Genomic DNA, 25009 nt, shown 5'->3' on the forward strand with positions numbered 1-25009 from the left:
AAATATTTATACATTCTAGTTTTTTTAAAACTTTATAACATTGTCCCAGTTTGGGACTTTACTATATAATGTCAGATCGCTGATCTCACAGTTTGCATAGTACTATGTCAGATCAGCAATCTGACAGGCAGTGTAGGAGGCTTGCCGACACCTGCTCTCAGCAGGCGCTGACAAGCCACCTCACTGAAGGACCCGGAAGGACCCCGTGGCCATTTTGGATCCAGAGTCTCCATGGAGACCAATGGAACAACGCGATTGCATTTCGTTGTTCTGGTGGGAGAGCGCAGGGAGCCCCCTCCCTGCGCGATTGTTGTCTATGCCACTGTCACTACTGACAGCGGCATTAGAGGGGTTAAATGCATCAAAGGAGTTAAAGCTGTTACATACAGGTGACAGCCGCACGCGATCGCCGTAGTGCTCACTGTGAGACCCTGCGATTGTGCCGCCGTATTAGTACTGCGGTTTGTGGGAACGCTGGACAAACAATTTTTGATGAATCCAGCAAACGACAGATGAAACTTGAGGCCATCCATCGCAATCCGTCGCTAATACAAGTCTATGAGAAAAAAACGGATCAGTCACCGGATTCGTTTTTTCAAAATTTGACGGATAGCAAAAAACTGAAGAGTAAAAGGGGCCAACTTGGTTTGCACTGTTGCTCTGCAGTGCTAGTGTCCAGGGTTCAAATCCCACCAAGGACATCATCTGCAAGGAGATGTGTATATGTTCTCCCCGTGTTTTTGCGTGGGTTTCTTACTGGGTTCTCTGGTTTCCTCCCACATTTCAAAGATATACTGATAGGGAATAATAATAAGTACATCATGCCATATAATATGATGATTGCAATATATTAAGACAATGAAAAAATTGATGACAGTGCCTCTTTATTAAGTGCACATACCCTAAGGTTAGTTTCTGGGCATTTCTTGTTCTTGAGACATGTTTATTATTTATGTAAATGTAGTCTACAATAAATTCTGTACTCACCTGTAAGAATTCCACCACCTAAGCTTAGAGTCAATGTTAGAAGGATGCAGCCAACACCAACTAGTGCTTGAAAGCTTGATCTATAGAAAAAGAGAAGAAGCACCTTAAAGGGGTTGTCCACTACCTGGACAACCTCTTCTTAAACACTTTATTTAAAAATAACATATACTCACTTCCTGCACGGCACTGTTCTAGCAATGTTGCCACCAGGTCTTCCGAGGCTCGCATGACATTGTTATGTCACATGAATACTACATCCATTTGGCAGTTGCTGATGGGCTACTTTGCTAAAACTTCCTTTGATTAAACCTTTGGACGTCTGAAGAATATGTGAGGACTACAGTACAACTACAGTACATGTAGAGCGCCCCCAGACGCAGGGCCGCGTGGTACTCGGCACCGGGCTTCTCTGTCTCAGTTCTGGGGTTGTCACGGTGACTAGACCCGGTCCGTGACCCTGCTAAGGGGCGTCCAATGAAAGATAAGATGATGGTGGTGCGCGGTGCAGGTCGCGATGAATAACGAGGACACATGTTTGCAGTCTCTTTACCTCTTTACTGAAGGCTTCAGGATCCTCAATCCAGAGCACTGTTAACCGGGCTGGCTCAGTCCAGCCGGTCCGATGGCACATCCAGAGTTCCCTTTGCAGGTGGAAATCGGTGCCTACCAACTAGCGCTTGTGTGTTGTAGTACTTCCCTGCTGAGCACCACGGGATAGTCCTCACAACTGTTGTGTCTGTTTCTGATGTTCCCTCACAACTGATTCTGATGTTCTTCTCCATCCCCCAGATGATATGGATAGGACGCACCCGTATGACGGGAAGGCCTGGAGTTCTTCCGGGACCCTAGCGTCGCCCCTCTCCCACAGTTGCCCCCTATGTCTTCTTAGGTGATTTTGGTGAGACAGCCAACCTAAAATCAACTGTCCTGCCTCTGTTTGAAGTATTGCTTGGAGCCTAATACTTCCTCGGCATTCTGGCCACCGGCTACGCGCCTCAATAGGATGTTGCCTCGATCTTACAGCACGACTCCTATTGGTGTTATCTCCTTTTTGCTGTCATTTCGTTTCTCACTCTCCACAATAAACCTCGCTTCTTTGCCTTTCTTGAGATACCGCCGTGATGAAGTGCAGGCGCGGCTCCTTAACGTTCTTTTCTGTTTGCTAGGCCTCTGTCAGGATCCCACCCCTGACAGGGACCCCCCTGAATCTTCCCCTGCAACACCCTCTGCCACAGGATGTTGCCTGGTTCCAACCCAGTCGGCTTTCTCTCCAACTTCCTATCTAACCCCCAGTTTTACCAGACTGTGAGGAGTGGCCTAATACATAGTGCCCTTAGCTCCCCCTGGAGGCCAGACTGTGAAGTGTATTGGTGTCTGTGATACCTGGTCAGGTGAACTCCTTCAGTGCCATCAGACGTACCATCACCCCCCTTAGCGGCAGAGCGATGTTACTGCAACGACCAGGTCTCTGGGGCGCTGCACTCCCCCCGGTTAAATCCAGTACTCCTGGACTGGGAAGAAAACAACAATACATGTCAGCAAAAAGACATACAATTTTTGAAATGCAGAAACAAGTAAATTTGAACAGAGCTTCCCTTTATGGGAGGTGAGGACACTTGAACGTTACAAACAGAACATGGTTAAATATTTTAAATAACATCCTATAAATAACTTTTCTTACCCAGCCGGGTATTCTACTTAGTGCAAATTCTCAACAATAATTTAACTTTGCCTCTAAGGACGTATAAGCTGAATCCACTAAAGGCTTACTATAAAACTTCTAAAATATAAATTAACTTTGATCACTTCTCTCTTCTAAGTGCAACACTTTCTTCTTGATTTGTCTTATGCAGGACCGCCTGTCTATCTGCCCAGGCCCACTGCCTCTTTTCTTAGCACAGGAACACTGAACCATCTCTTTATGGCTCCTAGGAGGACTCACCATCTAACCCCGTACGGGTTCACTTCCCTGTCCTCAATCTCTAGCAACATTATCAAACATTTTCTTATAACTAACTAACTACATATTACTTCTACATATAAACATTATTACTACTGCTCTTAAGGTAACATTATACTTTAAGTGCTATTGGTGAACGTTCCCTTTAAAAGGGAACCAAGTCTCTTGGAGGTAGCGCAACTTCTCAAGCTGCAAGTTCGTGTAAGGCAGGAACTCCTGTACTGTTTCCAGGAACAGTTTATTCGCAAAGAGTTCTTTTTCTTGTAAAACCAGTAGGGGGCACCTTTAATAAGGTGCAAACTATGTACAAAACAGTTTGTGAACCATTCACCGTCCATGATTCAGTAGTCTTTAAAACAGTGATGAACCAATCAAAAAGGCAAAATAGGGATCCCGGGTCAACTAAGGGATCCTTTTAAGAAAGAACCCTGATCGGGTTATAGTAGCAAAAAAACACAAAAAGACGAACAATTAACTATATACATTCTGTAAAGCATTACTGCTTACTCATGTTCTGGCTGATCCGGAGGTGGTCTCCTTGTCCCAGACAGGGGTCTGGGTGGCCACCGTTTTGGTTCCAACGCCAACTTGGGCACCAGCTACCACTGCGGCCAGGCTTCCGGCCACCAGAGCGGTGGTGGTTGCGACAGTGCAGGTTGTGGTCTTTACCACGGTGCAAGTTGGAGTAACCACTGTGGTCTTGGTAGTAACGGTGGATCGGTCGCAGGAGGGCGTCTTCACCACAGGGGACTGTTCTGCTGGCACCTTGGTTGGGGGTGTCACGGGGTCCTGTCTCTTGTGGACATTCAATGCGAACCACCCCTTCTCCCCAAAGTGCCGGGTGTAGGTGACTTCGTCCCCTGGGTAGAGGTCCCGGTCCGAATGACCCTCCCTCAGGTGGGACTCGACATCCCTCCGGTTAACAAACACTTCGGCGTACAGGCCCGGCTCTTTAATAAAGCCCCAGCCTCCACGGAGCTTAAAGGTGATGACGATGCCCTGCCTGCACGGGGCCTGATGAGCGCTGGGGTCCTTACGGGCCCGGTCCTTCACTGCCAAGTCTTTCTGGTGATGGGCCTCCAGCCCGGCCTGGTACGTCTTCTCTTTCTTTTTCCACTGCTGCTCTAGCTGGGCCTGGTATTCCTCCCAGCTGAGGGCCTGCACCATCTCTCCTTCTTGGGTCGCCACCCCGGGGAACCCCATAAAGTCAGACCCGGGGTTCACCCAGCGGCACACCGTGTGCTCGGCATAGACGGCGCCCGGCAGGGTGACTGGTGCGATCGGAGCCTTTAGAAGGTGCTCCATGCCGGTGGCCTGGTCCCAGGAAAGGAGGTGCTGGAGTCGGTGGGTCCCAGGGGGAGGTGGCGCTGCAACTGGGCCTATCAGCAGGTCCTCTGCTAATGGGGCAGGGTCGGCGAGCTTACCGGCCAGTGCAACGTCCTCCCGCACGGCTGGCTCCGCTGGTGGTGACATCCGTGGAGACATTGGCAGCAACCCGAGCAGCGGTGCAGGGACCGAGGTCAGGGGATCCTCCGCTGGCGTTTCCTGGGATGCAGTCTTGGCTTCCACCCGCAGTTGGAGAAGTTGTTCGATTAGGTCCTCCATCTCGAGTTGCAGGAGACCCACATCGGCTGTGGAGACGGGGCCGCTACGCTCCTCCGGGTAGTTGGGGGAGTTCTCCACTTCAACCCCACATTCTGGGTCTGAGCGATCAGCCATCTCATCCTCCACGTGGGTCACTTCCTGATCTTTTTCCCGCTCTCTCCTTCGTGGGCGGTTTCGTTTCCTCTGCCTCCGCCCACCATTGAGAATCAGGAGGCGGATCTCGGCTGCTGACGGATACGTCCTCACGGTGCAATAATATTTAGACTGGGCGGCCATCGTCTTTCGCGCCCTTCAGCGGGTCTACGCCCACTTTCACGCCTTTCTTCTTCGGCGCTGCAATGGCGGCGATTTTGGCGGGAACTCTTGGTGGTAACAGCAATGCACAGTCTTTGTAATAAATCACGGTTTAAGCTCAGTTCAATCACAGTTCCAAGGCACACATGACCTGCTTCTTCAGGCTTAAGTAGATCCTGTTCGTGACGCCAAGTTTGGAGCGCCCCCAGACGCAGGGCCGCGGAGTACTCGGCACCGGGCTTCTCTGTCTCAGTTCTGGGGTTGTCACGGTGGCTAGACCCGGTCTGTGACCCTGCTAAGGGGCGTCCAATGAAAGATAAGATGATGGTGGTGCGCGGTGCAGGTCGCGATGAATAACGAGGACACAGGGTTGCAGTCTCTTTACCTCTTTACTGAAGGCTTCAGGATCCTCAATCCAGAGCACTGTTAACTGGGCTGGCTGAGTCCGGCCGGTCTGATGGCACATCCAGAGTTCCCTTTGCAGGTGGAAATCGGTGCCTACCAACTAGCGCTTGTGTGTTGTAGTACTTCTCTGCTGAGCACCACGGGATAGTCCTCACAACTGTTGTGTCTGTTTCTGATGTTCCCTCACAACTGATTCTGATGTTCTTCTCCGTCCCCCAGATGATATGGATAGGACGCACCCGTATGACGGGAAGGCCTGGAGTTCTTCTGGGACCCTAGTGTCGCCCCTCTCCCACAGTTGCCCCCTATGTCTTCTTAGGTGATTTTGGTGAGACAGCCAACCTAAAATCAACTGTCCTGCCTCTGTTTGAAGTATTGCTTGGAGCCTAATACTTCCTCGGCGTTCTGGCCACCGGCTACGCGCCTCAATAGGATGTTGCCTCGATCTTACAGCACGACTCCTATTGGTGTTATCTCCTTTTTGCTGTGATTTCGTTTCTCACTCTCCACAATAAACCTCGCTTCTTTGCCTTTCTTGAGATACCGCCGCGATGAAGTGCTGGCGCGGTTCCTTAACGTTCTTTTCTGTTTGCTAGGCCTCTGTCAGGATCCCACCCCTGACAGGGACCCCCCTGAATCTTCCCCTGCAACACCCTCTGCCACAGGATGTTGCCTGGTTCCAACCCAGTCAGCTTTCTCTCCAACTTCCTATCTAGCCCCCAGTTTTACCAGACTGTGAGGAGTGGCCTAATACATAGCGCCCTTAGCTCCTCCTGGAGGCCAGACTGTGAAGTGTATTGGTGTCTGTGATACCTGGTCAGGTGAACCCCTTCAGTGCTATCAGACGTACCATCACCCCCCTTAGCGGCAGAGCGATGTTACTGCAACGACCAGGTCTCTGGGGCGCTGCACATGAGCTGCCTCTGCAGTGTTCACGTGGAGCAACAATGTTATGCAAACCTCGGAGATCCAGCGCTGACTTTGTTGGATCAACACCTGTGCGTAAGATATTGGTTAGGTCTCATTCACACGTCTGTGTTGCACGTACGTGCTCCATGCATTTTTTTTTTACGGATACAACATATACCAATGATAATCTATGGTGTGGTTCACAGGTAGGTTGTCCGAGTAGAAATATGCTGTTCACAAGGGGTTGTCCCCTGGTCAAAATGACTGTTATTGTGAACAGTTAAGCAAGGTGAAGATGAAATGATCTGTATAAGGCCTAAAGTTAAAGTTACAGAGATCATTTCATCTTCAACTTACTTATCTGTTCACAATAACAGTCATTTTGACCAGGGGTTCCCAAAAATTTGCATGCCACTGTATACCAATGTAATAGAGTACAGTCAAAAATTGGATTCATTCATTATCTTTATTTCTTATCTCTATTTATTTGCTGACTTATCTCTTATGTGTTTGGCCAGTTTAAAGGGAATCTGTCACCAAGTTTCATGTTTCCCAATCTGAGGGGAGCATAAAAATAAGGACTGAGACTCTGAATAATCTGTGACAAGGAATGTGAGGCTGCTGAAGATACCAATAGAAGAAATAAGTAGATTCTGTGAACAAAGGAGTGCACTCAACTTAAAGGGAACCTATCACCCCGTTTTTTAAAGATTAGATAAACATAGTGTGAAATAGGGGCAGAGCTGGGCTTTACATTAGTGCCTTTTTGTTGCCTTTATTCCCCCGTTAGGCTGCCGAAATACCTGTGTGAAGTGGCCGTTTTGTCCTGTCACTCAAGTTGGTCAGGTCGGATGGGCGTGGTTACAGCGCTGTTTCTCCCCCAGAAACCTGCTCATCATTACGTTGGTGGCGTAGTGGTGTGCGCATGTCCAAAGCGAAGATCCACTGCCCAGGAGATTCAAAACAGCGCGGGCTTCGCTATTCGCCGTTTACCGGTGGGCGCGGCCATCTTTCCTGTGGCCGCGCGTGCGCAGATAGAGCGCTCTGCTGCCTGGGCTTCAGGAAAATGGCCGCGGGATTCCGCGCGTGCGCAGATGGAGATCGCGGCGGCCATTTTCCTGAAGCCCGGGCAGCAGAGCGCTCCATCTGCGCACGCGCGGCCACAGGAAAGATGGCCGCGCCCACCGGTAAACGGCGAATAGCGAAGCCCGCGCTGTTTTGAATCTCCTGGGCAGTGGATCTTCGCTTTGGACATGCGCACACCACTACGCCACCAACGTAATGATGAGCAGGTTTCTGGGGGAGAAACAGCGCTGTAACCACGCCCATCCGACCTGACCAACTTGAGTGACAGGACAAAACGGCCACTTCACACAGGTATTTCGGCAGCCTAACGGGGGAATAAAGGCAACAAAAAGGCACTAATGTAAAGCCCAGCTCTGCCCCTATTTCACACTATGTTTATCTAATCTTTAAAAAACGGGGTGATAGGTTCCCTTTAAGTTAAGATTAGATAAACATAGTGTGAAATAGGGGCAGAGCTGGGCTTTACATTAGTGCCTTTTTGTTGCCTTTATTCCCCCGTTAGGCTGCCGAAATACCTGTGTGAAGTGGCCGTTTTGTCCTGTCACTCAAGTTGGTCAGGTCGGATGGGCGTGGTTACAGCGCTGTTTCTCCCCCAGAAACCTGCTCATCATTACGTTGGTGGCGTAGTGGTGTGCGCATGTCCAAAGCGAAGATCCACTGCCCAGGAGATTCAAAACAGCGCGGGCTTCGCTATTCGCCGTTTACCGGTGGGCGCGGCCATCTTTCCTGTGGCCGCGCGTGCGCAGATAGAGCGCTCTGCTGCCTGGGCTTCAGGAAAATGGCCGCGGGATTCCGCGCGTGCGCAGATGGAGATCGCGGCGGCCATTTTCCTGAAGCCCGGGCAGCAGAGCGCTCCATCTGCGCACGCGCGGCCACAGGAAAGATGGCCGCGCCCACCGGTAAACGGCGAATAGCGAAGCCCGCGCTGTTTTGAATCTCCTGGGCAGTGGATCTTCGCTTTGGACATGCGCACACCACTACGCCACCAACGTAATGATGAGCAGGTTTCTGGGGGAGAAACAGCGCTGTAACCACGCCCATCCGACCTGACCAACTTGAGTGACAGGACAAAATGGCCACTTCACACAGGTATTTAAGCAGCCTAACGGGGGAATAAAGGCAACAAAAAGGCACTAATGTAAAGCCCAGCTCTGCCCCTATTTCACACTATTTTTATCTAATCTTTAAAAAACGGGGTGATAGGTTCCCTTTAATACTTAGCTTAGTTGTGGCATTTAAACATTATGCATTCTAAGGACCTTACAAAGGACCAGGGGACATTCATTACTATAGGAGAAAGGCAATTCCAAGTTTGAACTTGATGATGCTACTGTGGCTTTTGAAAGTATTCACCCCCATGGCATTTTTGCTACCTTACAACCTGGAATTTCACTGTTTTTTTTTTTTTAGGGTTTGCATCCTGTGGGTGTACCCTGAGGTACTCTTGCACAGCTTGTACAGTTTAATTCTATACCCGACCCTCTTTCTGGGCAGGTATTGTCGGAATTTTAGCCTCCCTTTGAAATTAACCAGAGATTCATCTATACAGATGTCCCTTTGGGGGTTGTACGCCTCAGCAAATTTTCTGCTGAAGTGTTCAACCACTGGCCGAATTTTATATACAGTAGACGATCAAAGTTAGGATCGTCTTGGGGAGGACACAGCGCATTAATGCAAACATTTGTGCATTGCTTCAAATTGTGTCCTTGTCATGGTCATACAGAATACAGATGTGCTGGTTCTATGACAATGCCCATATGCAGCACAATTACCCAAAATGTCATAATTTCTGCTGCATTTACAGTGGTCCATCTGGCTTATGATGACGTGGGCTTTTGGGTGAAAAATTGATGGGTATAATTTGTCTGGACCACCATAAGATTTATTATTTCTTCGCTGAAAAACAATTTGAAAAGGTCAATTTCAGTGAGGCCTGTAGCATCAAATTGGATTCCTGAGCTGACGATGAAATGTGAAATAACAGGTAGATTATTTTCAGGGGATGCAGTCCATATGGGATCAATTACTGCAGGGGTTGCCTGTGTGATAGGTCACCTTGCTGGGGGTCCCTCCTCACTAGATGAGGAATAGAAGAATGTGGGATCTTCCTCACTGGCTGAATCCATGTCAGAGGCAAGGAAAGTGTATGCCTCCTCTGGTCAATAATGTCTTTTTGACTAATGGGCCATTTTTATTGTATTCTTCAAAACAACGGGGTTTGTGTTTAAGTGGTGCTTTTACACTTGCATTGTATGGAGCTTGTGTAAAGGGTACTATTTATTATAAAAAGTGGAGAGAAAAAAGTAGAGAGAAAAGTTAAAAGGAAAAATTTAGAAGAAACACTTAAAAGAAAAACAAATGAAAAGAAAAATCAGTAAATGTAAAAAAATAAGTTTGTATAAAAAAAATTACAGTGACATTCATTACACTAATGCCCTTAATATAAAGCTACTCTTCGCTAACTATTCTTTTTTTTTTGCAAAAGAAAAACTAACGTCACAAACAATGCGAGGTAAGCTCTCCTAAAGCACTAGCTAAAAATTTACTCGGCGCAAACAATTCTTTTTTGTTTTTGCAAAAAGAAAAACATACGTCATGAGCTGGAACCGGGATTGGAGAACTGCTGCAGCTGTGATCACAGATCAGGTCACATAGCAGCCAGCACACAGCACAGGAGATCGCAGGAGGCATTGGAGGACATAGGTTGAAGGAGGATTGCACTGGCCACCAATGAAATTCTCTCTCTAAGGCCGGCGTCACACTCGGCGTAAGACAATACGGTCCGTATTTTACGGCCGTAATACGGCCGAAATACGGTGAAATGTTCCCAAAATAGTGATCCGTAGTCAGGGTGTGTCAGCGTATTTTGCGCATGGCATCCTCCGTATGTAATCCGTATGGCATCCGTACTGCGAGATTTTCGCGCAGGCTTGCAAAACCGACATCTAATGGATTTATGTGCTCAAATGTTCATTAAAACATATATACAGTATATATATATATGTCATTGAGACACATATATATATATATTCTGTATTTATATTTCATTCAGCGCGATATCTGTGAACAGCCGGTAATTCAATTGCCGGCTTTTCATTTCTCCTGCACAAACCCGACAGGATATGAGACATGGTTTACATATAGTAAACCATCTCATATCCCCTTTTTTTTTGCATATTCCACACTACTAATGTTAGTAGTGTGTATGTGCAAAATTTCAGCGCTGTAGCTGCTAAAATAAAGGGTTAAATGGCGGAAAAAATTGGCGTGGGCTCCCGCGCAATTTTCTCCGCCAGAGTGGTAAAGCCAGTGACTGAGGGCAGATATTAATAGCCAGGAGAGGGTCCATGGTTATTGGCCCCCCCGTGGCTAAAAACATCTGCCCCCAGCCACCCCAGAAAAGGCACATCTGGAAGATGCGCCTATTCTGGCACTTGGCCACTCTCTTCCCACTCCCTGTAGCGGTGGGATATGGGGTAATGAAGGGTTAATGCCACCTTGCTATTGTAAGGTGACATTAAGCCAGATTAATAATGGAGAGGCGTCAATTATGTCACCTATCCATTATTAATCCAATTGTTGGAAAGGGTTAAAAAACACACACACACATGATTAAAAAGGATTTTAATGAAATAAACACAGCGGTTGTTGTAATAATTTATTGTTCTCTCAAATCCATTTGCAGTCCCTCGCTTGGCAACATAATAAACGCACAAGATACATACCTTCTGATGTACTGTCAGGTCCAACGATGTAATCCATCTGAAGGGGTTAACTAATATTACAAGCAGGAGCCCTGCTATAATGCAGCTGTGCTCCGTGCTTGTAATTCCCCTGCGAATGAATGAAATGTAGGTCATTGACCTACATTTCATTCATTCGCGGTGAGGCGCCCTCTGGTGGATGTTCTCATGAACTGCAGCCTGGGAACTTTTTCCCACGCTCCAGGTCATATGAGGACATCCACCAGGGGGCGCATCACCGCGACTGAATGAAATGTAGGTCAATGACCTACATTTCATTCATTCGCAGGGGAATTACAAGCACGGAGCACAGCTGCATTATAGCAGGGCTCCTGCTTGTAATATTAGTTAACCCATACAGATGGATTACATCGTTGGACCTGACAGTACATCAGAAGGTATGTATCTTGTGCGTTTATTATGTTGCCAAGCGAGGGACTGCAAATGGATTTGAGAGAACAATAAATTATTACAACAACCACTGTGTTTATTTCATTAAAATCCTTTTTAATCATGTGTGTGTGTGTTTTTTAACCCTTTCATACAATTGGATTAATAATGGATAGGTGTCATAATTGACGCCTCTCCATTATTAATCTGGCTTAATGTCACCTTCCAATAGCAAGGTGGCATTAACCCTTCATTACCCCATATCCCACCGCTACAGGGAGTGGGAAGAGAGTGGCCAAGTGCCAGAATAGGCGCATCTTCCAGATGTGCCTTTTCTGGGGTGGATGGGGGCAGATGTTTTTAGCCACGGGGGGGCCAATAACCATGGATCCTCTCCTGGCTATTAATATCTGCCCTCAGTCACTGGCTTTACCACTCTGGCGGAGAAAATTGCGCGGGAGCCCACGCCAATTTTTTCCGCCATTTAACCCTTTATTTTAGCAGCTACAGCGCTGAAATTTTGCACATACACACTACTAACATTAGTAGTGTGGAATATGCAAAAAAAAGGGGGATATGAGATGGTTTACTGTATGTAAACCATGTCTCATATCCTGTCGGGTTTGTGCAGGAGAAATGAAAAGCCGGCAATTGAATTACCGACTTTTCACTAACAGCGCTGCGTATTTCTCGCAAGTCACACTGCTGGTCCGTGTGGAATCCGTATTTTTCTCGCCCCCATAGACTTTCATTGGCGATTTTTTTGCGCAGTACGCTGACAAACGCAGCATGCTGCGATTTTGTACGGCCGTAGAAAGCCGTATAATACTGAACCGTAATATACGGCTAATAGGAGCAGCCCCATTGAGAATAATTGTGCCGTATGTAATGCGAGTTTTACGGACGTAGTTTCTGCGCTCTTACGTCCGTAAAACTCGCCAGTGTGACGCCGGCCTAAGGGTAACAGAAGGGATCCACAACCACTCTGCATGCCAACTCTGAGATAAAGATGGCGTGCCGAGTGGGGATTGCTATTTTGGATTAACCCCTTTGGCGCTGATTGGCCAGTAACTATTGTTCTGCCAATCAGTGCTAAAGGGGTTAATCAGGAGAAGTGACTTCGCAATCACCCCACTCATTGTGATGGCTGTGGTTGGTGCTGTGTCAGACAGCAAAGATGACAGCATGTGACTTTTTTTTGCAACTTTATTGTGACTTCGCTGTGATTGGCTGAGCAGAATTGATCAGCCAATCAAAGTGATCGCCAACGCCGGAAGGGGGGCAGTACAGACCCCCGGGGTGACGTGCTGTAATGGCCTGCTGATGCGGTGCGGTGACCGTAAATGTAATGTAATCTAACCAAGCCATGGGGGAGTGAACACTTTTGGAAGCCATTGCATAAAAAAAACAAGTTGTACACTTAGTAAATATACAGCATAAACTTTTAGGAGGCCATGAATAGCAGCACACACTTTATTTTCTTTTCACAAGTTGGGGTATATTTTTTTGTGCAATTAATTTGCATTATGCTACAATTTTTTGCAACACAGTCAACACTGTAAATCGACTGGAAGTATGAATCTAGGTGTTTAAGGATCCATTTAACAAGAGGTTGTGTAGATGAAAATAATAAAGTGTCTAAAAAGTAAGCAGGAAAGATATATATCTTGGTACCGTGTTAGCCAGTAGATAGAAAAATATTTAGAATTGAGAGTCCTCAGTGGTTGATACCTTTTAAAGGCTAACTGAAAAGATGGTAACACATTGCAAGCTTTCCAGACCACTCAGGTCTCTTCATCAAGCAAAGACTAATAGAAATTCTGAAGAATCACATATTTATACACAACACAGCACAGAAAAGTGCCATAGATAAGACAGGTGATATGAAGCAGAATTACCATTATGTGAGTGACAAACAGTTATGTCCATAAATATTGGAACAGTTCATAGATAAGGAGTGTGAATGTTTTATTGTCCTCTGATTGGGGTCTGGTTCAGGCCATGTGGGGTCACCATAACATAGAACCAGACCCCAATCAGAGGACAATGAAACATCCACACTCCTTATCTATGAACTGTTCCAATATTTATGAACATAACTGTTTATCACTCACATAATGGTAATTCTGCTTCACATCACCTGTCTTATCTATGGCATTTTTCTGTGCTGTGTTGTGTATAAATTTGTGATTCTTCAGAATTTGTATTAGTCTTTGCCTGATGAAGAGACCTGTGTAGTCTCGAAAGCTTGCAATTTGTTACCATCTTTTCAGTTAGCCATTAAAAGGTATCAACCACTGAGGACTCTCAATTCTAAATATTTTTCTAAAAAGTAAGCATACAGTATACACACATTCTAAGTGTGAGTTCATTATTTTAGACATTCAAATTGAATAGATCTCATATTTACATCTAAAAATCAGACTCTAGCAGTTTGCAGTAACTATTAACTAACGACTACCCCCTTCCAGCCATTTTTTACTCTGCAATATTGTACTTACATTCCAATGCCAAAATCTGCTATTAGGATGATGACTGCATAGGCAATACCCCCGAGCAGTCCCGGTATTCCAAAAGTGTAGTGAATTCCACATGTATCATGCACTAATGTGATTACATTCATTGTGTTCTGAAAAATAAAATAATAATATTTCTATTAGAATTAAATTTATTTATTTCTATTGTGTGTTTTATATCTTATATCGTTATACAAATAATGACAGACTGACATAATGCTGATGATCTCACTATGAAGAACAATATACATTCATCTATGAGTGTAACTATAGTCATAGTATTTGTTAAAAGCGCTCAAGGTATTACAGTGAGGGTTCTGGCAAAGATGTAGAATATGAAACCACATCTCAACTTGTAATAACATCTCCCTCAGTGATATCCCCCAAATCCCTAGCTGCTAGGTGGGTCACCAGAGAGCTAAATTTGCTTGTCTAGATTAAATTCAATGTGTGTTTTCAATGTCATTGAAGTAAATGTAGGCATGCATATATATTTTTTTTATTGCTGGCATTGACACGCACTTTCAGGCTTTATTTAAGCTTTATTCACATTTGTGTTAGAGCCTCTCCAGAAAGTATGTTGCATGTTCAGCCACCAGCTGTGTGTTTTTCCTCTGCTGGTTAACGAATTTTCGGGGGATCCCACACTATTTTTTCTCTAGTGATTTATAAATGAAATTCATGTACAGTAAGCAACACGAGCATTGTACTAAATATACAGTATGTAACATTTTTGTATCTATCTATCTAATGTTAAATTCGCATTACATACGGATTGCATACACATGTCATATGAATGTCATACGGATGCTAGGTGAGAAAAATCGCTTTGTATTTGCATGACACTGGTATGAATTTTCAGGGACAACATCGGACAGATTTTATTCACGCTGATGGGTATGAGCCCTAAACCTGAGAGTTCTCCTATGTGCCCTGATGATCCAATGCAGTTAGTTCAGGCCGCTCTTGGAGCGCCCCCACACCGCCGCAGGGCCTAGGGGTACCCGGAGCCGGGCCTCTAGGTCTCAGTCCTGGGGTTGTCACGGTGGCTAGACCCGGTCCGTGGCCCTGTCTGTCAGTGGGGGACGTCCGGTGAAATAAGAGGTGTTGTAACGGTGCAGTTGTGGGGTGCAGGTCGCGATAAATAACAAGGACACCAGGTTGCAGTCTCTTTACCTCTTTACTGAAGATCTCTGAGTCCTCAATCCAGAATACGGCTCACCAGGCTGCGCAAGTCCGGCCGGTCCAATGGCACTTCCAGAGTTCTCTTCACAGGAGGAAATCTGTGCCTTCCCCCTAGCGCTATGTGTTGTAGTCCTTCCCTGCTGTGCTTACGGAAAGTACCCCACAACTGTTGTGTCTGTTTCTGGTGTTCCCTCACAACTCGATTAAATGATGTTCTGCTAATCCTCCGTCCCTCCCTGAGGTTCGGGTAGGAACGGCACCCGTTTGACGGGTAGGCCTGGAGTTCTTCCGGGACCCTAGAGACGCCCCTCTCCCACAATTGCCTCCCAAGACTTCATAGGTGATTTGAGTTAGACAGCCCGCCTGAGACTGACTGTCCTGCCGCTGTTTGGAGTATTGCTTGAAGCTGAATGTTATTCTACTCCCTCGGCGTTCCGGCCACCGGTAGTGCGCCTCAGTAGGATGTTGCTTCGATCTTACAGCACGACTCCTACTGGTATTTCTCCTTTGCGTGATCCCGTTTCTCACTCAGCACAATCTATCTCTCTTCTAAGCCTTTCTTGGGCACCGCCGCTACCCGGAGCAGGCACGGTCCCGTTACGTTCGTTCTCGATGCCAAGCCTCTGTCAGGATCCCACCCCTGACAGAGACCCTACTGTTTCTTCCCCTACAACACCCTCTGCCACAAGGTGTTGCCTGGTTCCAACCCAGTCAGCTTCTGATCTAACTTCCTGCCTGACCCCCAGTTTACCCACTATGGTGGGGAGTGGCCTAATGAATAGCACCCTTAGCTCCCCCCGGAGGCCCGGCTGTGAAATGTATTGGTGTCTGTGATACCTGATCAGATGAACTCCTTCAGTGCCATCGGACGCACCATAGCTCCCCATAGTGGCGGAGCCACAGTACTGCAACGACCAGGACTCTGGGGCGCTGCACTCTTTAGTAGGGTTCTCTTGCGGTTGGCCGGTGTGTTTAATTTGTGGTTGCAAGGGTCATTTTATTGGGGTCTGTCCTTCTGTACCGAAAAACAAGAAACCAACAGAAAACTACTGACCCCAAGATGTGTGGAGGATTACAACCTGGGCGTATATATCTCCTGTGCATGTACATCAGTTTATCTTACCTACTGTGGCAGATTTAGGTACAAAGACTGAGATCATATCTGTCCTCTTGGATAGTGGGGCAGGGCCAATATGATGAATGATCATGAGTTCTGGTGAGGTCCATTCCCATATTTGCAATTGTCTTTGCACCTCTTGGTCAGGGAAGTTTTACTCATGTGGTGCATAATGTAAACTTTCACATAGGGTCTCTCCATGAGAAGCTCCTTTCTTGCTATGTCTTGGAGGGTCTCCCTACCCCTCTTGTGATGCATAATCCTGTGGTTGACTGGCAGTCCAGGGAAATAGTTAGGTGGAGTGATTTCTGATAAAAATAATTGCTTGAGTACCATTATCTTTACCATATCCACTAAATCTATACCCTCTTTTTTTGTATGATTTTGTGGATGTATTCTCGGAAAAAAGGAGTCAAGAACTGCCCTCCCCATCATGCATATGATTGCCCCGTTAACTTACTCTCGGTAGCGAAACTACCCAAGACCAGATTATATAACTTTCTGGACCAGAAAGGCAGACAATTAAAATTACATCTCTCAGAGTCTTGCTAAGGAACACATTAGAACTTCCTCTTCTCTTGTAATGATGAGGTTTTTCTTTGTTAATAAGAAAGATGGCAGTCTGTGTCCCTGTTTAGATTTTTGTGAGTTGAACCGAATTGCCATCCAAGACCCTTATCTTCTCACACTCATCCCTGACTTATTTTATCAGATTGTTGGGGCTAAATGGTTCTCCTAGTTGGATTTCAGGGGCGCATATAATATAATCATTAGAATCAGAGTAGGGGATGAGTGGAAAACAGCTTTTAACACTCCTGAAGGGCACTATGAAAATCTTGTCATGCCTTTCGGTCTGACTAATACCCCATGCGTTTTTTTCAGCACTTTGTCAATGACATTTTCCATCATGTGGTGGGTAGATTTGTAGTGCTTTATCTCAATGATATTTTGATCTCAAAACACATCAGATACATGTCAGAGAGGTGTTACAGGCCATCAGGGATAATGAACTGTATGCCAAACTGGAAAAATGTGAATTTGTCATACAGGAGGTTAAATTTTTGTGCTTCCTGGTGTCATCTGCGGGTTTACAGATGGATCCAGATAAAGTCCGCGCAATTCAGGAATGGGATCCCCTGGAAAATCTGAAAATCTTTCAACACTTTCTGAGGTTTAACAACTACTATCAGAAGTTTATCTGGAACTTCTCATCGATTGTCAAACCCCTCATTGATATGACAAAAAAGGTACAGTTTCAAGGTGGTCAGACCTCACCCTCATCAGGCATTTTCTTCCTTAAACAGATGCTTTGTCACGACTCCTGTACTCATTCAACCCTAGGTCTCTCAGCCATTCATTGTTGACTTTGATGTGTCTGAGGTGGGGGTCAGGCTGTGTTGTCTCAAGGACCATCTCCTAGTAAGTGTCATCCATGTGCTTTTTTTTTCAAAAAAGTTATCGCCGGCTGAAATGAACTATGATATTTGCAATTAAGAACTTTTGGCCATTAAGTTGACTTTTGAGGAGTGGCATCATACCTTGGAGGGACAGTAATTACTGACCATAAAATCTGCTATACCTCAAATCAGCTAAACATCTCAATCCTAGACAAGCTAGATGGTCTTTTTTTTTTACCAGGTTTAATTTTATTGTTACTTACCACCCTGGGGTCAAGAAGATCAAAGATGATGCTTTTTCCCAGCATTTCCCTGGAGGAAGTAGTTTGGATGAATGCCTCCCTATTTTACAAGATGGGGTGTTCATCGCCACCATGTGTTCTGAGCTTGAGAATGAGGTGTTGAAGGCTCAGGTGGATGCCCCTGCTTCTCGGCCTTCAGGGAAATTATTTGTGGCATTACATTTGGGTCTAAAATTTTTAGGACGCATTATAACTGGCTGGTAGTAAAGCAACCTCAGATCTTCTCTCTTGTCGTTTTTGGTGGCCAAGGTTGCTTCAGGATGTGGACAAGTTTGTGTCTGCTTGTAACATTTGTGCGTGTTCTAAGACCCTGCATAATATTTCATCTGTGTCTCTCCTACTGTTCATAGAATCATAGATAGAATCATAGAATGGTACAGTTGGAAGGGACCTCCTGGGTCATCTGGTCCAACCTCCTGCTCACAGCAGGATTCACTAAATCATCCCAGACAGATGTCTATCCAGCCTCTGTTTGAAAACTTCCATGGAAGGAGAACTCACCACCTCTCGTGGCAGCCTGTTCCACTCATTGATCACCCTAAGTATCAAAAAGTTTTTTCTAATATCTAATCTGGGTCTCCTCCCATTCAGTTTCATCCCATTCCTTCTAGTCTTTCCTTGTGCAAATGAGAATAAAGATGATCCTTCTACAATGTGACAGCCCTTCAGATATTTGTAGACAGCTATTAAATCTCCTCTCAATCTTCTTTTTTTGCAGGCTAAACATTCCCAAATCTTGTAACCGTTCCTCATAGGACATGGTTTGCAGACCGGTCACCATTCTGGTCGCTCTTCTCTGAACTTGCTACAGTTTGTTGATGTCTTTTTTTAAATGTGGTGCGCAAAACTGGACACAGTATTCCAGATGAGGTCTGACCAAAGAGGAGAAGAGGCGTAGAGAGCAATAATGACTTCACGTGATCTAGACTGTATGCTTCTGTTAATACATCCCAGAATTGCATTTGCCTTTTTTGCTGCTGCATTACATTGTTGACTCATGTTCAGTTTATGATCTATTAGTATACCCAAGTCTTTTTCACATGTGCTGTTGCTTAGCCCTATTCCTCCCATTCTGTATATGCTTTTTTCATTTTTATTGCCCAGATGTAGTACTTTGCATTTTAACTTGTTAAAAACCATTCTGTTAGTTGCTGCCCACTGCTCCAGTTTATTTATATCTTTTTGAATCCTCTCTCTTCTCTAGTATTAGATATCCCTCCTAGCTTTGTGTCAATACCAAATTTAATCAGTGTACCCTCAATTCCTTTATCTAAATCATTGATAAAGATGTTAAACAATACAGGGCCCAGGACAAGTGGTACCCCACTTGAGACATGCTGACTCTGGTTAATCACTTCATTCTTATCCAGGTACTTACATACATGTTGTTTAATAATTTGTTCAAAGATCTTTCCTGGTATGGAAGTCAGTCTCACTGGTCTATAGTTCCCTGGGTCCACCTTCTTCCCCTTTTTGAAGATAGGAACAACATTTGCTCTTCTCCAGTCTTCTGGGACTTCTCCTGTTCTCCAAGAATTTTCAAAGATTATGGAGAGTGGTCTAAAAATTTCTTCTGCTATCTCCTTCAGTACTCTAGGGTGTAATTGATCTGGACCTGGAGACTTGAATTCATTTATGTTAGCTAAATATTCCCTCCCTTTCTTTCTGTTTATGGATATCCTGGATTCTTCTATTCCTTTAATAGGACAGTGAAGATCAGTTGATGTTACATTTCCTTTCTGAGAGAAAACAGATGCAAAATAGGAATTTAAAAGTTCGGCCTTCTCAACATCCTTTCTTACCATTTCATAATTTTCATCCTGTAAAAATCCTATAGCATCTTTGAATTTTCTTTTACTTTTGACATATCCCCAGCATCCTTTTTATTGCTTTTGACGTCTCTTGCAAGCCTTATTTCATTGTCAGCTTTAGATAATTTGATTTGTGTCCTGCAGGTTCTGCAGACAGCATTATATTCTTCTTTAGATATGCCTCCCTCTTTCCATTTCATAAACATTTCTTTCTTCCTTTTTAGCATGTGTTTAAGTTCTGTGTTCATCCATCCTGGTTTCCTGAAATGCTTTGTTTTCTTCCCTCTTTTTGGAATTGTTAATGATTGTGCTTTGAGAATCAAATTTTTCAAGATTTCCCAACCTTCCTGGAAATTTTTGTCCTTAAGGATATCCAGCCATTGGATCCCTCCGATTCTCTTTCTGAGTCCCTTAAAATCTGCCTTTCTGAAATCTAACTTTGAAGTCTGAGTCTTCACAGGTCTTCCTCCTCTAGTCATCCAAAATTCTAAAATAGCATGGTCGCTACCTCCTAGGGTCCCAGCCACTCTTACCTCCTCAACCATTTATTCCCTGTTTATAAGGATTAGATCCAAGGTAGCAGATCCCCTTGTTTTTTCCCCTACCTTTTGGAAGATAAAGTTGTCAGCAAGAAAGGATAAGAATTTACTTGACCTGTTAGATTTGCCTGAGAGAGATTCCCACCAAATGTATGGATAGTCGAAATCTCCCATGACCACTATGTCATGTCCGTTGTGGTGTCAGATTGGGGAACCTAGTTCGTTTTTAAATATTGGAGGGCATTTTATTCTCGTTTGGGGATGCATCTATCCTTTTCCTCAGCATTCCATCCTCAAGCTAACGGTCAGACTGAAAGTTTAAATCAGAGATTAGAGACGAAACTTAGGTATTTTGTGTCTGATAATCAGGAAGATTAGTCATCTTACTTACCCCTGGCTAAATTTGCATTCAACAGTTGTAACAATGAATCTACTGGCAGGTCATTATTTTTTGGTGTGTACAACTTCCGCCCTCAGTTCAGTGCTTTCAGTAGAGAGGGGTCTTTAGGGATTCCTGGGGAGTAACAATTTCCTTCATTGCTTTTTTCTATATGGCAAGAGGTGCAGAACAATTTTTGGGGGCACGGATACAAATGCATGGCTTATAAAAAAAATGTTTGTCAGGTCCAGACCTGAGTGTGAATGATTATGTATTGCTGTCCACCAGAAATATTAGGTTGAGGATTCATTCTTAGAAACTAGGTCCTAGGTTCATTTGTCCTTACAAGGTGGTTGCTGTAATTAACACTGTGGCTTTTGATCTTGATCTACTTCAAACACTTAAAATCCATAACGTCATTCACAGGTCATTGTTTTGTTCACTGCTCACTCCAATACTTGGCGCAGTGGAGGGGATAAGGTTCAGAGGAAGTCAATGTCAGTAGGTTAATACTTTCCTTCTATGCGGCTTATCTTAATAAACCCAGTCCTAAGGGTCCAGTGGCCCCTCGTAAAAGTGGGAGTACTGTCAAGACTGTGTCATATCCTGATAAGACCCCCTGGGGTATCCGGGATCAGAAAGTCACAATGTTTAATCAATCGCCAGTCCTCTTAGTGTCCATTCGTCTATTACCTTGAATTGGAGTGGATTTACTTTCATTTGATGCTGAAAGTGTTAAGGACCCTTTCCCTTCTGGTTGTTAGCTTGTGGCTTGAACAAACAGCTGTAGCACCTTGTGATCACTCCCTTCCACTATGTAAATCCACTGCTAGCTTCATTCCTTGCTGATTATAGTTCTTCTATACTGACCTCTCTGAAGGAGCCTGGCTCTGGATAAGCTGAGGAGTTTGTTCCTGTTGCAGCAGTGAAGTTTCCTTTTGGAGAAGCTGAGGAGTGTTATTTGTTGTGTCTTTTCCCACCTGTTTGTCTTACTTTTCTCTTGTTGTCTTGTTGTAGTAGTGGGACTAGTGCCTCGTTGGCCTACGCACTAGACAGGGAAAGTTCAAGGCCAGCAAGGGCTTAGGCATCTGATCGCATACGGGGTGGACCCGTCTAGGGACGATAGGGGTATCTGTTTGTTAGAAGGTGACCGCTCTTCCCTCCCCATATCGCCGTGGTCTTCCTTCTTTATCTTCCCTGGTGTTCCCCTCGTGTTGCGCTGCACGATAGGCATCCTCTCGCCGCCAGCATTACAATAAAGGTATGAACCAATTGACAAATCAGAGATTTTTTTTCATGTGACTAAATAATCAACATATATGATAAGATAGCCATGCTATGAATAATGTGACACACAAGAAAATATACTTAGTGCTGTGGCAAGGACATCGTAAAAGTCTACTCACTTGTTGGTTGGAGTCCCACTGCTTATCAGTACAGATGCAACATTTAACTATAAGATGGATGAGAGTTAATTTGGTTACCAGAAATTAACTCGGGGGCACAAATGACAGCTCTTACAAACCAAAGGCTCCTCACAGTTAGGCCTCATTCACATGTCTGATTTTTGAGTACAAGTGCTATCTCTGGTTTTCAAAGATAGCCCTCATACCTGTGATGGTCTATGGGCCCATTTACATGTCCATGATTTTTCATGGATGGAGTGGTCCACAGAGAATCACGGAAACATGTCCAATTTTGATTTGTGGGTCTAATCAAAATTGCCAATGCAAGGCGCCTTGAAACAAATTGGACTATATATGACATCCGAATAAGGTACGATTTGCGTGAACTGTCAGAAAGGAGAAGGTGATTAACTTTTTTTTTCTCCACGTATGAGAAAAACTGATGACACTTAGCGCACAGTCTGATCAAAATAATCGTCTGTTTTTCTTTTATGTGAGAAAATCGAACTTGTGAAAGAAGCCTAACTGAAGAGAAGGAGCCTGGATTACACTCAAGTTTTCATCTTTGGTGAAAGGAACACTTACTTAAGCTTAGCAGTATGATTGGTTTCATCTTGTAGGCTACTGGCATTTAGGCTACAGGACACCATAAGATAAAAGTGAAAGCTCAGACCATCAAATGGATTCAAAGTATTTTGTCACTAGTTGATGACCTGCAAAGCTACAAAGTTATAAATATTGGGCAAGCGTGGGTGGTGAAATATAGAGTAACTATACAAAAATTAATTTTCCTCTTTGGGAAAGGTCTCCCAAATAAATATCTTACCTGTAAGTATGTAAAACCAATTGTCGAGACTATTCCAGATATTAACCCTAGAGTCATTGAAATCCATGGATATTGAACGAAATAAGCTATAAATCCGGATGAAACCCCTCCTGCCAGTATTGCATTTCGGACAATGGCCTAAAAGACAAAAAAACACCAATCAGTAATTATTCTGAAAAGATACATTTCAGGAAATATTTAAAATCACTTCTTACAATTATAAGCTTAAGGTGACATATTAGACAAAATGCATCCAAACTTGCATACATTCGTAGGATGGCCGGAAAACTAAATGTGTATGTGGGCAAACTTTCCCCAACAGCAGATGTTGGGGAGAGAAGCTTTATTCCTTTTAGATTTCCAGACCACTGATTTGTTTAGAAGGGAGATAAGATTCTACCAGAGGAATCTTGCTTATTTTGCTTTCCCACTCAAAGGGAATCTGTCACCCCCTGGGACACTTTTAAGCTATTACTATGGGCATACAGGTGATAGAATTGTTAAAATAGTCCTATCTGTATGCCTTATAGCTGTGGTCTTGTTGCTGAAAAATAGACTTTTAATATTTTATGTTAATTAGTTGTCTTAGGCTCCAGGGCATGCGGTGCCTGGAAGAAAACTCTGTTAATTTGCGTACCATCCCCCCTCCCATGCATGTCCCTGTGCCATGTGACCTGTAGTTGTGGTGCTGGAGTACCGTGCCTTTGCCCTGCAATCGCGCAATTATACAAATCTTTTTCACCCTTCTATGGGCATTGGCTTCATTATCCTTCTGCGCAGGCACCAGTTGGTCAATGCTACTGAAGTAGCAGTGACTCACCAGTGGCGGCTAAGAAGAATGGTGAAGACACTGCCCACAGAAAGGTGGAAAAGATATGTATAATTGGATGATTGCAGGGCAAAGGCACGGTACTCCAGCACCACAACTACACGTCACATGGCACTGTGACGCGAATGGGAGGGGGGATGGTACCCAAATTAACACCGGAGGCAGAGTTTTCTTTAAGGCACTGCACGCTCTGAAGCCTGGAAGAACTAATTAACATAAAAGATTAAAAGTCTATTTCCTAAAGATTAAAAGTACAAATTTCCTCGGCGAGTCTGGAGGGTCTACCGAGGGACCTGAAAGATTTCAAAGACGCAGAGATATTTCTAGGAAAAAGAGGAAGAGATATTACCTCCCCATTGACCTTATGACTGTGCTATTATTCTTGTCCCTAATGCCAAATTACCTAAGCTCACCTGTGTAATTGATCGAATTCTGAACATATCGCCATGAAAGAATATAGATTTGAAAGCTTGCAAAAGGGTCATATCCATCCTTCCTCCTCACCCGTAGCTGTTGTTTTTTTCTTTGTTAAATAAAAGATAGACATTTCAGTCCTTGCCTCGATTTCCATGAATTAAGCTAAATTAGGGTTTAAGAATACTTACCCATTTCCACTCAACCCTGATCTATAGGCTATGTGCCCACAATCCAGAAGTAGCAGCACTTTGAACGCAGCGTATATTCGCTGCTTCCAAAACGCTGTCTTCTTTTGAATGCAGGTAAATCAACATGTGTTCTCTGAATCATGCAGATTTACTGTATTCAATATATTCTATTGGTTAAATTTCAAGAGAAATTGACATGCTGTGGTCTTGAAAGACACGCCGCATGCTAGTGTACGCCAGTGATCTGCAGGCACAGATGCACGCATAGTGGACGTGGGATTTATAGAAATCTCACCCACTATGCTGTAACAGCTGCCCGGTGCTAGTTTGACGCTGCATGAATACGCAGCGTTAAACCCGCAGCAATTCTTGATCATGGGCATTTACCAGCTTGCTGGGGTCAAATGGTTTTCTAAATTTGATCTTAGATGGGCCTACAATTTGATACACATCTGGAAGGGTGATGAGTGAAAAACTGAGTTTTTAACGTCTGAGGGTCTATTTCAAAATCTTGTCATGCCTTTTGAGTTATACAATGTGCCAGTATTTTTTCACAACTTTATGAATTATGTCTTTTCTGTATTGACTAGCGTCACAGGAGACATCAGTTTACCAGACAGAGAAATACTACCAATAAATCCATCTTAACAGGATTCTGGAGAGGCAGTGTATTCCAGATAGAAAGTATTGATCTTGAGTAGTGTTGAGCATTCCGATA

The 25009-nt window shown here is 44.5% G+C and overlaps 1 protein-coding gene across 2 annotated transcripts in view; it reads right to left on the reverse strand.

The window, feature by feature from the left end:
• The window catches only part of RHCE (Rh blood group CcEe antigens), a 171289-nt gene that overhangs the window by 5968 nt on the left and 140312 nt on the right, over nucleotides 1–25009 (reverse strand). For both annotated transcript variants that reach the window (XM_077295922.1, XM_077295923.1), the window contains exons 6-8: nucleotides 22858–22995; nucleotides 13881–14008; nucleotides 988–1067 (exon numbers count right to left, since the gene is read on the reverse strand). In XM_077295922.1, coding sequence (XP_077152037.1) covers nucleotides 988–1067; nucleotides 13881–14008; nucleotides 22858–22995 — 346 coding nt within the window. The remainder of the gene's footprint in view (nucleotides 1–987; nucleotides 1068–13880; nucleotides 14009–22857; nucleotides 22996–25009) is intronic.

Source organism: Ranitomeya variabilis, chromosome 3 (genome assembly GCF_051348905.1).
Source record: "Ranitomeya variabilis isolate aRanVar5 chromosome 3, aRanVar5.hap1, whole genome shotgun sequence".
Taxonomy (NCBI): domain Eukaryota; kingdom Metazoa; phylum Chordata; class Amphibia; order Anura; family Dendrobatidae; genus Ranitomeya; species Ranitomeya variabilis.